General features: G+C 42.2%; 1 protein-coding gene across 1 annotated transcript; it reads right to left on the reverse strand.

Moving 5' to 3' along the window:
* Positions 1-224: 224 nt before the first annotated feature.
* On the reverse strand, positions 225-11,298 carry LOC106588868 (low affinity immunoglobulin gamma Fc region receptor II-like). The gene is made up of 5 exons (XM_045709612.2): positions 11,262-11,298; positions 9,205-9,462; positions 2,854-3,111; positions 2,587-2,745; positions 225-2,413 (listed from the first exon to the last, which is right to left on the reverse strand). The coding sequence occupies exons 1-5, from the start codon at positions 11,296-11,298 to the stop codon at positions 2,370-2,372; spliced, it is 756 nt and encodes a 251-aa protein (XP_045565568.1). The 3' UTR covers positions 225-2,369.
* Positions 11,299-13,817: the final 2,519 nt, after the last annotated feature.

Consider the following 13,817-nt stretch of genomic DNA (forward strand, 5'->3'; position numbering starts at 1 on the left):
CTGCCTTCTCGCTGCCATACTCCTGATCACTACCAGATGGTGCTATTTACCTACCAGCCTTTGTTAATTACCCTCAGCTTCAGGTAGTTCACCCATATATTTATCATCCCTCTAATGCAGGATTCAGGGGAGGGTTACAGATACAATATACAAATTAACATAATTTCATATTCAGTTAATTCAGTTTCCATTTATTATTTTCCATTTGTTATTTTCCACATATATGTACCTGTAAACTTTTTTTGGAAGGTACCGTACATAAATACACTGAACAAAAATAAAAACTCAACATGTAAAGTGTTGGTCCCATGTTTCATGAGCTGAAATAAAAGATCCCAGAAATGTTCCATACGCACAGAAAACGTATTTCTCTCAAATTTTGTGCACACAATAAGTTTACATCCGTGTTAGTGAACATTTCTCATTTGCCAAGATAAACCATCCACCTGACAGGTGTGGTATATCAAGAAGCTGATTAAACAGCATTATCATTACACAGGTACACCTTGTGCTTGGGACAATAAAAGGCCACTCTAAAATGTGCAGTTTTGTCACACAACACAGAATCACAGATGTCTAAAGTCTTGAGGGAGCGTGCAATTGAATTTCCATAGGATGTAATGTTCTGAAACAAAGTTGAAAATGTGCCAGTTCTTCCATGGCCTACATACTCACCAGACATGTCACCCAATGAGTATGTGTGGGATGCTCTTGATCGACGTGTACGACAGCGTGTTCCAGTTCCTGACAATATCCAGAAACTTCGCACAGCTATTGAAAACGAGTGGGACAACATTCCACAGGACACAATCAACAGCCTGATGAACTCTATCAAATCAAATGTTATTTGTCACATGCCCGAATGCAACAGGTGTAGATCTTACAGTGAAATGCTTACTTACAAGCCCTTAACTAACAATGCAGTTTTAAGAAAATACCGTAAAAAAGTTACAAATAAAAGTAACAAATAATTAATGTACAGCAGTAAAATAATAATAGCGAGGCTATATACAGGTGCTACTGGTACAGAGTCAATGTGCAGGGGCACCGGTTAGTCGAGGTAATTTAGGTAATATGTACATGTAGGTAGACTTATTAAAGTGACTATGCATAGATAATAACAGAGAGTAGCAGCACCGTAGAAAAAGGAGGGGGGGGGGGGCAATGCAAATAGTCTGGGTAGCCATTTGATTAGATGTTCAGGAGTCTTATGGCTTGGGGGTAGAAGCTGTTTAGAAGCCTCTTGCACATACAGTGGGGGCAAAAAGTATTTGATCCCCTGCTGATTTTGTACATTTGCCCACTTACAAAGAAATGATCAGTATATAATTTTAATGGTAGGTTTATTTGAACAGTGAGAGACAGAATAACAACAAAAAAATCCAGAAAAACGCATGTAAAAAATGTTAGAAATTGATTTGCATTTTAATGAGGGAAATAAGTATTTGATCAGATACATTTCCTCAGGCTGTGGAAAGCATGGACACAATAAGCCTGACGCCTGCTATTGGTTATCAGTTCTAAAATGTCAATTTAAAAAACACCTGCAAACCTTTAAGACATTCACCAGGGGCATAATATTACAAGTCTCCCTGTACCAGTGACACATACATGAGTGCAGTAGATACTGAGGGAAGTTAGTCTGTTCTAACCACAGTTCTGGAAACTTCACACTTCACAGAATTTTTTTTTTTTAACTTGTTGATGTTTGTGGTCCAGCTTTAACTTACCAGTAGCTTTTTAGCCCGCTACAGCTTTGGCAGTGAAGCATGTAGAGCAGGGAGGGAAGGGGGCAGCAGAAGACAAAAGGACAGAGAAAGTGGTTAACCACAGCATATGCTCATATGCAACCAGCCACACAGCAGCACATCCTCTATTCTGATAAACAAGTGCATGGTAACAGTGTATGTGTGTGTTTATGTGTGTGTGTGGGGGGTCTTCTTCTCTCCCCCATCCTTCAGTCAGGCTTCTGTCTGTCTGTCTGTCTGTCTGTCTGTCTGTCTGTCTGTCTGTCTGTCTGTCTGTCTGTCTGTCTGTCTGTCTGTCTGTCTGTCTGTCTGTCTGTCTGTCTGTCTGTCTGTCTGTCTGTCTGTCTGTCTGTCTGTCTGTCTGTCTGTCTGTCTGTCTGTCTGTCTCTCTCTCTCTCTCTCTCTCTCTCTCTCTCTCTCTCTCTCTCTCTCTCCGACCTGTAACACAACACAACCTTACAATGCTACATGGAGCATGACACAGACATGGGCCTACAGTAGTGTGTTTACTCCAACACAACAACAATAACATGGTTACTCTTCTCTTTAACAATGTCCACCGATGTTACCATATCAACATGGTTCCCATAAAGTGTGTTGTTGCGTAACATTCCATCCTGATTATGTGATGACAGTACATCTTTTCTTCTCTTCATCAGATTGAGCTATAATACAGAGATCGGAACAGAAACTTCTCATGCACTAACCACATACCATTGTAACTAAGAAGTTCTAGGACATTCTATCAAGATTAACTATTTAAGTAGTATTCCTGTGCAGCACATAGTATTGGGTTAAAAGGTGAATACATACAGTTAAGATGTGGTAGGGTTCTCACCTCGAGCCATGCTCCTGCGGCTGTTGCATTTCACCACCAGTATGATGGTCACCAGCAGGTAAGGAGACACTACTAGTAGACTACACAGCAGCCTGGGCAGAGAGATGGACCACACTGGGACTGCTGGAGATGGGGCTGGCCCTGGAGCTGAAGATGGAACTGGGGAACGAATTACATGACCATTACCACACACACACACAACAATAAGACACATTTCTATACGTAGCTTCAAATAAAGGTCTAATGTGTGAGCAGAGTATTGCTCACCTGTCACAGTCATCCAGCTCTCTGGTGATTCTCCTTTAGTGTTGTTACACTTGTAGAGCCCTTCATCTGATTTGGATACTGCAGGGATGGTCATCTCCCCTGTAGTGTTGGTCATGATGAGGGATCCATCATTATGGAAATCAGCTCTGAAGTTTGAGAATGTTTTCTTCGTTTTCTTGTCTTCATATACGCAGCGCAGAGTCACAAAATATCCCTCAGTCACAGGAATGGCAGGGCTCTCCAGGATCACAGCCCCATCTATATAACACAGGAGACGGTAGATATCAAATCAAATTGTATTGTCGCACACACATGGTGAGCAGATGTTATTGCGGGTGTAGCAAAATGCTTGTGTTCCTAGCTCCAACAGTGCAGTAATATCTAACAATACACAACAAAACATACACATTTAAAAGTAAAATAATGGAATTCAGGAAAATTGAAAAATTAGGACGAGCAATGTCGGAATCCGGAGTAAAAATATACAGTACCAGTCAAAAGTTTTCTTTATTTTCACTATTTTCTACATTGTAGAATAATAGTGAAGTCATCAAAACTATTAAATAACACATGAAATCATGTAGTAACCAAAAAAGTGTTAAACAAATGAAATTCTTCAAAGTAGCCAATCTTTGCCTTGATGAAAGCTTTGCGCACTCTTGGCATTCTCTCAACCAGCTTCATTTGGTAGTCACCTGGAATGCATTTCAATTAACAGGTGTGCCTTGTTAAAAGTTCATTTGTGGTATTTCTTTCCTTCTTAATGCATTTGCGCCAATCAGTTGTGTTGTGACAAGTATACAGAAGATAGCCCTATTTGGTGAAAGACCAAGTCCATATTATGGCAAGAACAGCTCAAATAAGCAAAGAGAAATTACAGTCCATCATTACTTTAAGACATGAAGGTCAGTCAATGTGGAAAATTTCAAGAACTTTGAAAGTTTCTTCAAGTGCAGTCCCAAAAAAACATCAAGCTCTATGATGAAACTGGCTGTCATGAGGACTGTCACAGGGAATGAAGACACAGAGTTACTTCTGCTGCAGAAGATAAGTTCATTAGAGTTACCAGCCTCAGAAATCGCAGCCCAAATAAATGCTTCACAGAGTTCAAGTAACAGACACATCTCAAAATCCATTGTTCAGAGGAAACTGCGTGAATCAGGCCTTCATGGTCGAATTACTGCAAAGAAACCACTACTAAAGGACACCAATAATAAGAAGAGACTTCCTTGGACTAAGAAACAAGAGTAATGGACATTAGACCGATGGAAATCTGTCCTTTGGTCTGATGAGTCCAAATTTGAGATTTTTGGTTCCAACCACCGTGTCTTTGTGAGATGCAGAGTAGGTGAGTGGATGATTTCTGCATGTGTGGTTCCCACCATGAAGCATGGAGGAGGAGGTGTGATGTGTGGGGTTGCTTTGCTGGAGACACTGTCAGTGATTTATTTAGAATTCAAGGCACACTTAACCAGCATGGCTACACAGCATTCTGCAGCAATACATCCCATCTGGTTTGCGCTTAGTAGGATTACCATTTGTTTTTCAACAGGACAATGACTCAACACACCTCCAGCATGTGCAAGGGCTATTTGACCAAGAAGGATGGAGTGCTGTATCAGATGACCTAGCCTCCACAATCACCCGACCTCAACCCAAGAAATGTTTCTTGTCACCTAAAACACTCACAAACTTTTACAGATGCACAATTGAGAGCATCCTGTCGGGCTGTATCACCGCCTGGTACGGCAACTGCACCGGCCTCAACTGCAAGGCTCTCTAGAGGGTAGTGCGGTCTGCACAACACATCACCGGGGGCAAACTTCCTGCCCTCCAGGACACCTACAGCACCCGATGTCACAGGAAGGCCAAAAAGATCATCAAGGACAACAACCACCTGAGCCACTGCCTGTTCACCCCGATATCATCCAGAAGGCGAGGTCAGTACAGGTGCATCAAAGCTGGGAACGAGAGACTGAAAAACAGCTTATATCTCAAGGCCATCAGACTGTTAAACAGCCATCACTAACATAGAGAGGCTGCTGCCAACATACAGACTCAAATCTCTGGCCACTTTAATAACTTGACTTAATAAAGGTATCACTAGTCACTTTAAATAACGCCACTTTAATAATGTTTACATATTATATTACTCATCTCATATGTATATACTGTATTCTATACCATCTACTGCATCTCATCTATGCCACACAGCCATTGCTCATCCATATATTTATATGTACATATTCTTATTCATCCCTTTACATTTGTGTGTATAAGGTAGTTGTTGGGAATTTGTTAGATTAATTGTTAGATATTACTGCATTGTTGGAACAAGAAGCACAAGCATTTCGCTACACTTTCATTAACATCTGCTAACCACGTGTATGTGACCAATAAAATTTGATTTGAGGAGAGGCAAGGTCAATAATCAATAAAGGTATTACTTTTATTAATAAATGTATTGCAATTTCATTATTGTTTTTACCTTTATGTAACTAGGGAAGTCAGTTAAGAACAAATTCTTATTTTCAATGACAGCCTAGGAACAGTGGGTTAACTGCCTTGTTCAGGGGCAGAACAACAGATTTTTATTTTACCTTGTCAGCTCGGGGATTTGATGTTGCAACCTTTCAGTTACTAGTCCAACATTCTAACCACTAGGCTACCTACCGCAACAAGGAGGCTGGTCGCACCACACACAAGTGACTGGAGTGAGAGCCCCCCACACAAAGAGTACGGAAGCCTTATATAGTCAAGCTATCTCATGCAAGCATCTGCAAAACATGTGACCTTATGTACACTAATGTTCAAAAGTTTGGGGTCACTTAGAAATGTCCTTGTTTTGGAAAGAAAAGCTATATTTTGTCCATTAAAATAACATCAAATTGATCAGAAATACAGTGTTGTAACGTTCGTCGTTATGGGTAGACCAAGGTGAGTTGGGTTCATCATAATTTTATTCAAAGGTGAACCAGAAAAAAAAAATCTATAAACACAACGAACCAAAAGTCTTGCAGGCTTCTAACAGCTATACAAAAACAAGATCACACAAAACCTCAGTGAGAAAAGGCTGCCTAAATATGATCCCCAATCAGAGACAACGAAAAACAGCTGCCTCTGATTGGGAACCATATCAGGCCAACATAGAAATGGAACATAGAAATACAAAATCTAGAATGCCCACCCAAATCACACCCTGACCTAACCAAAAAAGAGAAATAAAAGGGTTCTCTATGGTCAGGGCGTGACAAGTGTAGACATTGTTAATGTTGTAAATGACTATTGTACCTGGAAACAGCTGATTTTGAATGGAATATCTACATAGGTGTATAGAGGCCTATTATCAGCAACCATCACTCCTGTGATCCAATGGCACGTTGTGTTAGCTAATCCAAGTTTATAATTTTAAAAAGCTAATTGATCATTAGAAAAGCCTTTTGCAATTATGTTAGCACAGTTGAAAACTGTTGTTCTGATTAAAGAAGCAATAAAACTGGCCTTCTTTAGACTAGTTGAGTATCTGGAGCATCAGCAATTGTGGATTCGATTACAGGCTCAAAATGGCCAGAAACAAAGCACTTTCTTCTGAAACTCGTCAGTCTATTCTTGTTCTGAGAAATGAAGGCTATTTCATGCGAGAAATTGCCAAGAAACTGAAGATCTCGTACAACGGTGTGTACAGCTTCCTTCATAGAACAGCGCAAACTGTCTCTAACCAGAATAGAAAGAGGAGTGGGAGGCCCCGGTGCACAACCAAGCAAGAGGACAAGTACATTAGAGTGTCTAGTTTGAGAAACAGACGCCTCACAAGTCCTCAACTGGCAGCTTCATTAAATAGTACCCGCAAAACATCAGTCTCAACGTCAACAGTGAAGAGGCGACTCCGGGATGCTGGCCTTCTAGGCAGAGTTGCAAAGAAAAAGCCATATCTCAGACTGGCCAATAAAAATAAAAGATTAAGATGGGCAAAAGAACACCAACACTGGACAGAGGAAGAATGGAAAAAAGTGTTATGGATAAACGAATCTAAGTTTGAGGTGTTCGGATCACAAAGAAGAACATTCGTGAGATGCAGAAAAAATTAAAAGATGCTGGAGGAGTGCTTGACGCCATCTGTTAAGCATGGGGGGGGGGGCAATGTAATGGTCTGGGGGTGCTTTGGTGGTGGTAAAGTGGGAGATTTGTACAGGGTAAAAGGGATCTTGAAGAAGGAAGGCTATCACTCCATTTTGCAATGCCATGCCATACCCTGTGGACGGCGCTAAATTGTTGCCCAACAGAGATCTTCCTTGTCCCTTTAAGAGTGTCTCTGGTGGTAAACTGGGTACTTGGCAGTGTCGTGTTGTTTGTTAGAAGAGATCCTTTGTCCGTCCTTTCCTATCCCACGTTTACAGTGGCCGCTGCTAACTCAACAGCTAGGAGGTATCACTTCTGTAGTGAATAAGAGTTCAAAGTTCATACCATTCGCAACCAAAGCTCACGCTGAGGTTGGCTTAGTTCTGTAGTTGACATGTTCGTCCTTTTAACGTGGAACCGTCATCCTCACGTCCTCGGAACAGCTTATTATCTGAATCCTTCTGACATCGGACCGTCGCCCTAATGTACCCGGAACAACAAGTTATCTGAATCCTTCTTACATCGGACCGTCGCCCTAATGTACCCGGAACAGCAAGTTATCTGAATCCTTCTGACATCGGACCGTCGCCCTAATGTACCCGGAACAGCTTATTATCTGAATCCTTCTTACATCGGACCGTCGCCCTAATGTACCCGGAACAGCTTATTATCTGAATCCTTCTGACATCGGACCGTCGCCCTAATGTACCCGGAACAGCAAATTATTCTCCCTTTTAACTCAGAGGCTGCAGGCCTTACGTACTCAGAACAGGAGGTTACATTTTCGTCAAGGGCTTATATAGTGGAGGGAGAGAAGGGTGTGTTTCATAGTTTATAACCAATGTCTCTTCACAGGGGAGGACCACTGATTGAGCAGAGCTCTAACCTTATGAAAGCTTCCAAATGAGAGAATTGGGTTAAGATTACATTTCATCTTTTCACAAATAGTTTCATATTTAAACATTTAAATTGCACAACAATTCCATGTGAATCTGATAACTAGAATGTGTAGACTTTCCCAGATACAGCTTATGTCGTCCTGTCATCAGTCATAATGTCTCAGATGACAACCGAACTGACATCATATTCATTAAGTACCAATGCATATTCTCCACTAGTTGGATTACCGAAATATGGTTCCTTTCCCCCCACCTTTTGTGTCACATCCTGACCATGGTAAGCTGTTATTTTCTATGGTAGTGTAGGTCAGGGCGTGACGGGGGTTTTCTAGTTTAGTTTTTCTATGTTGTTATGTTCTAGTTTTGAATTTCTATGTTGGGTTGTTCTAGGTTTTGTATTTCTATGTTGGGCTTTGTTTGAGATGATCTCCAATTAGAGGCAGCTGGTCATCGTTGTCTCTAATTGGAGGTCATATTTAAGTTAGTGTTTGTCCCACCTGGGTTTGTGGGAGATTATTTTTGAGTTGTGTATGTTTCACCTTTGCGTCACGGTTTGTTGTTTTTGTCTTTCAGTTTATTTATGTATTCAATAGTTTCACAGTGTAAATAAATAATGTGGAACGACACACACGCTGCACTTTGGTCCCCTCCTCTCTACGACAACCGTGACAGTATGATATTCCCAGACTCTCTATGTTTAACAAAGGCTATTCAAGAGTCCTTCAGTTGAGTCAAGGGAGAAAGGTATTTATGGGGGGGTCATAAACCTTACCCACAGGCCAACGTCATGACCGAGGAACTTGAAGGTTTTCACCTTTTCCACTGCGGCCCCGTCAATGTGGTTGGGGTCGTGCTCCCTCTGCTGTCTCCCGAAGTCCACGATCAGCTCCTTCATTTTATTGATGTTGAGGGAGAGGTTATTTTCCAGGCACCACTCCGCCAGGGCCCTCACCTTCTCCATGTAGACTGTCTTGTCTTTGTTGTTAATCAGGCCTACACCTCTGTTGTGTCGTCTGAAAACTTGATGATTGAGTTGGAGGTGTGCATGACCACGCAGTCATTGATAAACAGGGAGTACCGGAGGGGGCTGAGCACACACCCTTGTGGGGCTCCTGTGTTGAGGATCAGCGTGGTGGAGGATCAGCGTGGTGGAGGTGTTGTTGCCTATCTTTACCACCTGGGGGCGGCCCATCAGGAAGTCCAGGACCCAGTTGCACAGGGCTGGGTTCAGACCCAATAATAACAATATAATAACAATCTCTGTACACTATACTACACAAACAACACAATATTCTCTGTCATCAGATATGAATGCAACAGCTTTTGGACATACCATGTACTGTGATGTTAACAGCATTGCTGTGTTCTCCAGACCCAGACTCACACCAGTACACTCCACTGTCTGATGGTACTGCAGATATGGTGCATGAAGACCCTTTAAAAAATCCCCAGTCAGTGGGACACTCTTCAGTCCCTCCTTTCAGCGTGTTCCTCACCACTCTCCATCCAGTAGAGCTCTGAACATCACAGCTCAGAGAGACAGACTCATATTCAAAGAACTGAGATCTGTCAGGACTGATGCTCAGAGAGGCTGGAGAGAGAGAAAGAGAGACAACATATTGACCACCCTTCATATCTCATATCTCTCTACATAAACCTTGCTATCACAACAAATAGATCAGAACAAATGTGCATAGACCACCATTGTGACTTAACTTAATGAGCAATGAAAACAAAGACATAAAAAAATCATATTTTTACCAATGGGTAGAATATATATAATTTTGTAGATAATCCTCTAAGAAAACCAATGGTCCAAACCTCATGTCTCTATCACAATCCGTTCAAAGTTCATTGGAGTTGTTACCCTTGTAGGATGGCCAAAATTAGGGTGACTAAGTCAATGGAGGCCAAAGAAATAAAATTGTAAAGAAAAAAGGAAAATTGCACATCGCCTCAGGTAGGCTGGATGGCTGCTGTGCAAGAATGAAGGCTACCTGACAGGCTCACTTTCCTGTTGAACTCGTCATAATTCTTCTCGAATCCTCAGAACATAAAACAAGGTATGAGGTAAGATAGATATCGAATTTGAGACATTACGTAGTATTTTAATATTTTAGTATACAACTTTCATATTAATGCGAAATTGCTGTTCTTTTTCAACGATTTCTCACAAAAGCACGTCTGTTTCGTTGAAACGTCAACGAAGCACAGAGCGTACGTACCGCATACGTTTTATTTTCAAAGCCTTTTACATTTAATTCAGCTCATGTTATGTTCATTTTTATTTTTGCGACCCGCGGAAACAACTTTTGAAGATGACCACCACAACATGTTAATTCCTCAAAAGTTTATGCGAGAAAGCTAAACCGCTCTGTTAACAAAGATCGGTGCTTATCAGACGAAATCTTATCAGACGAAATCCGACTTTTTGCATATACTGTTAAGAACCCAATTGAACGGTTCAGGCAATAAATAATTATATTTGTAAAAAATATATTCTATAACATAAGGAAATGAAATATCGCCAACAAGCGTTTTCTCCCACTCTGGACAGCCTATAACTAGATTATAGAAATTAAGTGGTGGAAAAAGTACCCAATTGTCATACTTAAGTAAAAGTATAGATACATTAATGGAAAGTTACTCAAGTAAAAGTAAAAGTCACCCAGTAAAATACTATTTGAGTAAAAATCTAATAGTATTTGGTTCTAAATATACTTAAGTATCAAAAGTAAATGTAATTGCTAAAATATACTTAAGTATCAAAAGTAAAAGTATAAATAATTTTAAATTCCTTCTATTAACCAAAGCATTTTCTTGTTTTTAAAATGTATGGATAGCCAGGGGCACACTCCAACACTCAGACATAATTTACAAAAGATGCATTTGTGTTTAGTGAGTTCGTCAAATCAGAGGCAAATTTTCCTTTCCTGCTACGCATTGAAAATGTACTTTTGGGTGTCAGGCAAAAAGTACATTGTTTTCTTTGGGAATGTAGTGAAGTTGTGAAAGTTATCAAAAATATAAATCGTAAAGTACAGATACCCCAAAAAACAACTTAAGTAGTACTTTAAATTATTTGTACTTAAGTACTTTACACCACTGGAAATAAATGTTTCAAAGTGAACATTGAAACCTACTAACCATTAATTTGAGCATGTCCAGAGTATATCACAGTATTCAGCACTAGAAAGATAGAGGGAGAGAGACAGACAGAGCACAGCATTTTACTACTTAACATAGTGCAGTGCACATTTATAATATTGCTCAAGTTCAAGAGTCCTCTTCTTGAAGCTACATTTGATCTAAATTGAATCTACACTCCCTCCACTCATGGAGCTTGGAAATGTTGACTGATGACACAATGGAAACAGTCACCCTACTTACAATAGAGTAGCATGTAGAGAGAGGTGTGCTGCTCCATCCTGTAGAGATGCTGCTGACTGATAGACTGAGCAGCAGAATGCCTGACATAAACCCCCACATTACCTTGAACTGACGCTGCAACCTGGACTCAGGGGTAGACATAACATTTTAAATGGCTCCCGAGTGGCGCAGCGGTCTAAGGCACTGGATCTCAGTGCTAAAGGCGTCAATACAGACCCTGGTTAGATTCCAGGCTGTATCACAACCGGCTGTGAATGGGAGTCCCATAGGGCAGCGCACAATTGGCCCAGCATCGTCCGGGTTAGGGTTTGGCCGGGGTCATTGTAAATAAGAATTTGTTCTTACTTGCCTAGTTAAATAAAGGTTAAATAAATACAAAAAAATATGGAACACTAATAATTATGAAATGTTATGTTTCGTATGGTATGAATTTTTGGATGTCCATCATCCATTAGGTATTATATGTTATGAATTGCAACGTTCAAATGCTAGAATATGCAAAACGTATGATATGTTATGAATTCCAATGTGTTGTGGCTAACGTTAGCTAGGTGGCTAACATTAGGTAGGTTAGGGGTTAAGGTTAGGGTTAGGGGAAGGGTTAGCTAACATGCTAAGTAGTTGCAAAGTAGCTAAAAGGTAGTAAGTAGTTGCATAGTTGCTAATTAGCTAAAATGCTAAAGTTGTCCGTGATGGGATTCAAACACGCAACCTTTGGATTGCTAGATGTTCGCATTATACACCCACCCATCCACCCCGACCAACAACCCTACTTTTGTTTTTGCCTTTACTGCAGTGGGCTAAACCAAGGTCACACAGAGTGTTTCTTGGTAGTCTTAAACTAATCTACTTTGAAACAAAAGTATGCACCTCACTAGGGTTGCAAAGGGTTGGAAACTTTCCGGTAAATTTCCAGAGTTTTTCCGGAAATCTTCCATGGGAAGTTAAGCCCGGGAATTTGGGGAATTTTGCTTAAATTCATCCAAAAAGTTATAAGTTAACAGTGAACCTTTTTTGTGGAATACACATAAGGCAATTCTAGGTCTTGTGGCATATTTTGGTTAAACTATCCCCAATTCAATGGAATTGCAACCCTCTGCATGCACAGTGCACTCTTCCATCACATGTGCAGCTGATTCTCAACATCTTGCACACTAATGAGATGCTATTGAGCCCACACTACAACACTGTCTGAGCCCAGGACTACATGCTTTCTGGTAAGTGTTGATTACAATACTGGGTGGGGTGAATATATTGTATATGACATACATGATGTTTTGTTAACTAGCAAATAGTAGCCTACAGCAAAGTTGTAACACCCTGGCCATAAGAGAGGGGTTTTTGTTCTTTATTTTGGTTAGGCCAGGGTGTTATATTGGGTGGGCGTTCTATGTTAATTTTTCGATGTTTTTGTATTTCTTTGTTTTGGGCCGTGTGTGGCTCCCAATCAGGCACAGCTGTAGTTCGTTGTTGCTGATTGGGAGTCACACATAAGTAGCCTGTTTTTCCTTTGGGTTTTTGTGGGTGATTGTTTCTGTTTAGAGTATTTCCTAACAGGACTGTTTTGCTGTCGTCTTTTGTTCATTTTTGTAGTGTTCTCTTTTGTATTAAAATTCATTCAAGATGAACACATCCTCCGCTGCACCTTGGTCTTTCTCTAACGACGGCCGTTACAGAATCACCCACCAACAACGGACCAAGCAGCGGAGGAAGGAGCAGCACAAGGAGGGGATGAAGCAGCGTGCTCGGGAGGTCATGGCATCCTGGTTGCTGGAGGTGTTGGAGTCAAGGATTGACTGGACATGGGATCAATCATTTGACCACTGCAACAACCTGCCGAGGGAGAGCGACGGACACGGGAGGCAGCCCCCCCAAAACATTTTTTGGGGGGCACACGGGGAGATTGGCGGAGTCAGGCGGTAGACCTGAGCCAACTCCCCATGCTTACTGGAGGCAGCGCAGTACTGGTCAGGCACCGTGTTATGCGATTAAGCGCACGGTGTCTCCAGTGCGCGTTCATAGCCCGGTGCGCTATAGGCCAGCCCCCCGCAAGTGCCATGCGAGTGCAGGCATCGAGCCAGGACGGATGGTGCCAGCTCAGCGCGTCTGGTCTCCAGTGCGCACTCTCTCCAGGGCGCTGGGAGGGTCCAGTTCGCCCAATGCCTGCGCTCCATCCGTGCCTGGCCAAAGTGGGCATTCAGCCTGGAGTGTGGGTAAAGAGCCTACGTACCAGAACTCCAGTGCTTCCCCACAGCCTGGTTTATCCTGTGCCTCCTCCTCGGACCAGGCCTCCAGTGGTTCTCCCCATCCTGGTCAGTCCTGTGCCTCCTCCACGGACCAGGCCTCCAGTGGGTCTCCCCAGCCTGGCGAGTCCAGTGCCTGCGCCCAGAGCCAGGCCTCCTTCATGTCTCCCCAGCCTGGTGAGTCCTGGGCCAGAGCCGCCAGAGCCGCCGCCAGTCCGGAGCCGCCAGAGCCGCCCGCCAGTCCGGAGCCGCCAGAGCCGCCCGCCAGTCCGGAGCCGCCAGAGCCGCCCGCCAGTCCGGAGCCGCCAGAGCC

Source organism: Salmo salar, chromosome 27 (genome assembly GCF_965601325.2).
Source record: "Salmo salar chromosome 27, fSalSal1, whole genome shotgun sequence".
In the NCBI taxonomy this organism is placed as follows: Eukaryota; Metazoa; Chordata; class Actinopteri; order Salmoniformes; family Salmonidae; genus Salmo; species Salmo salar.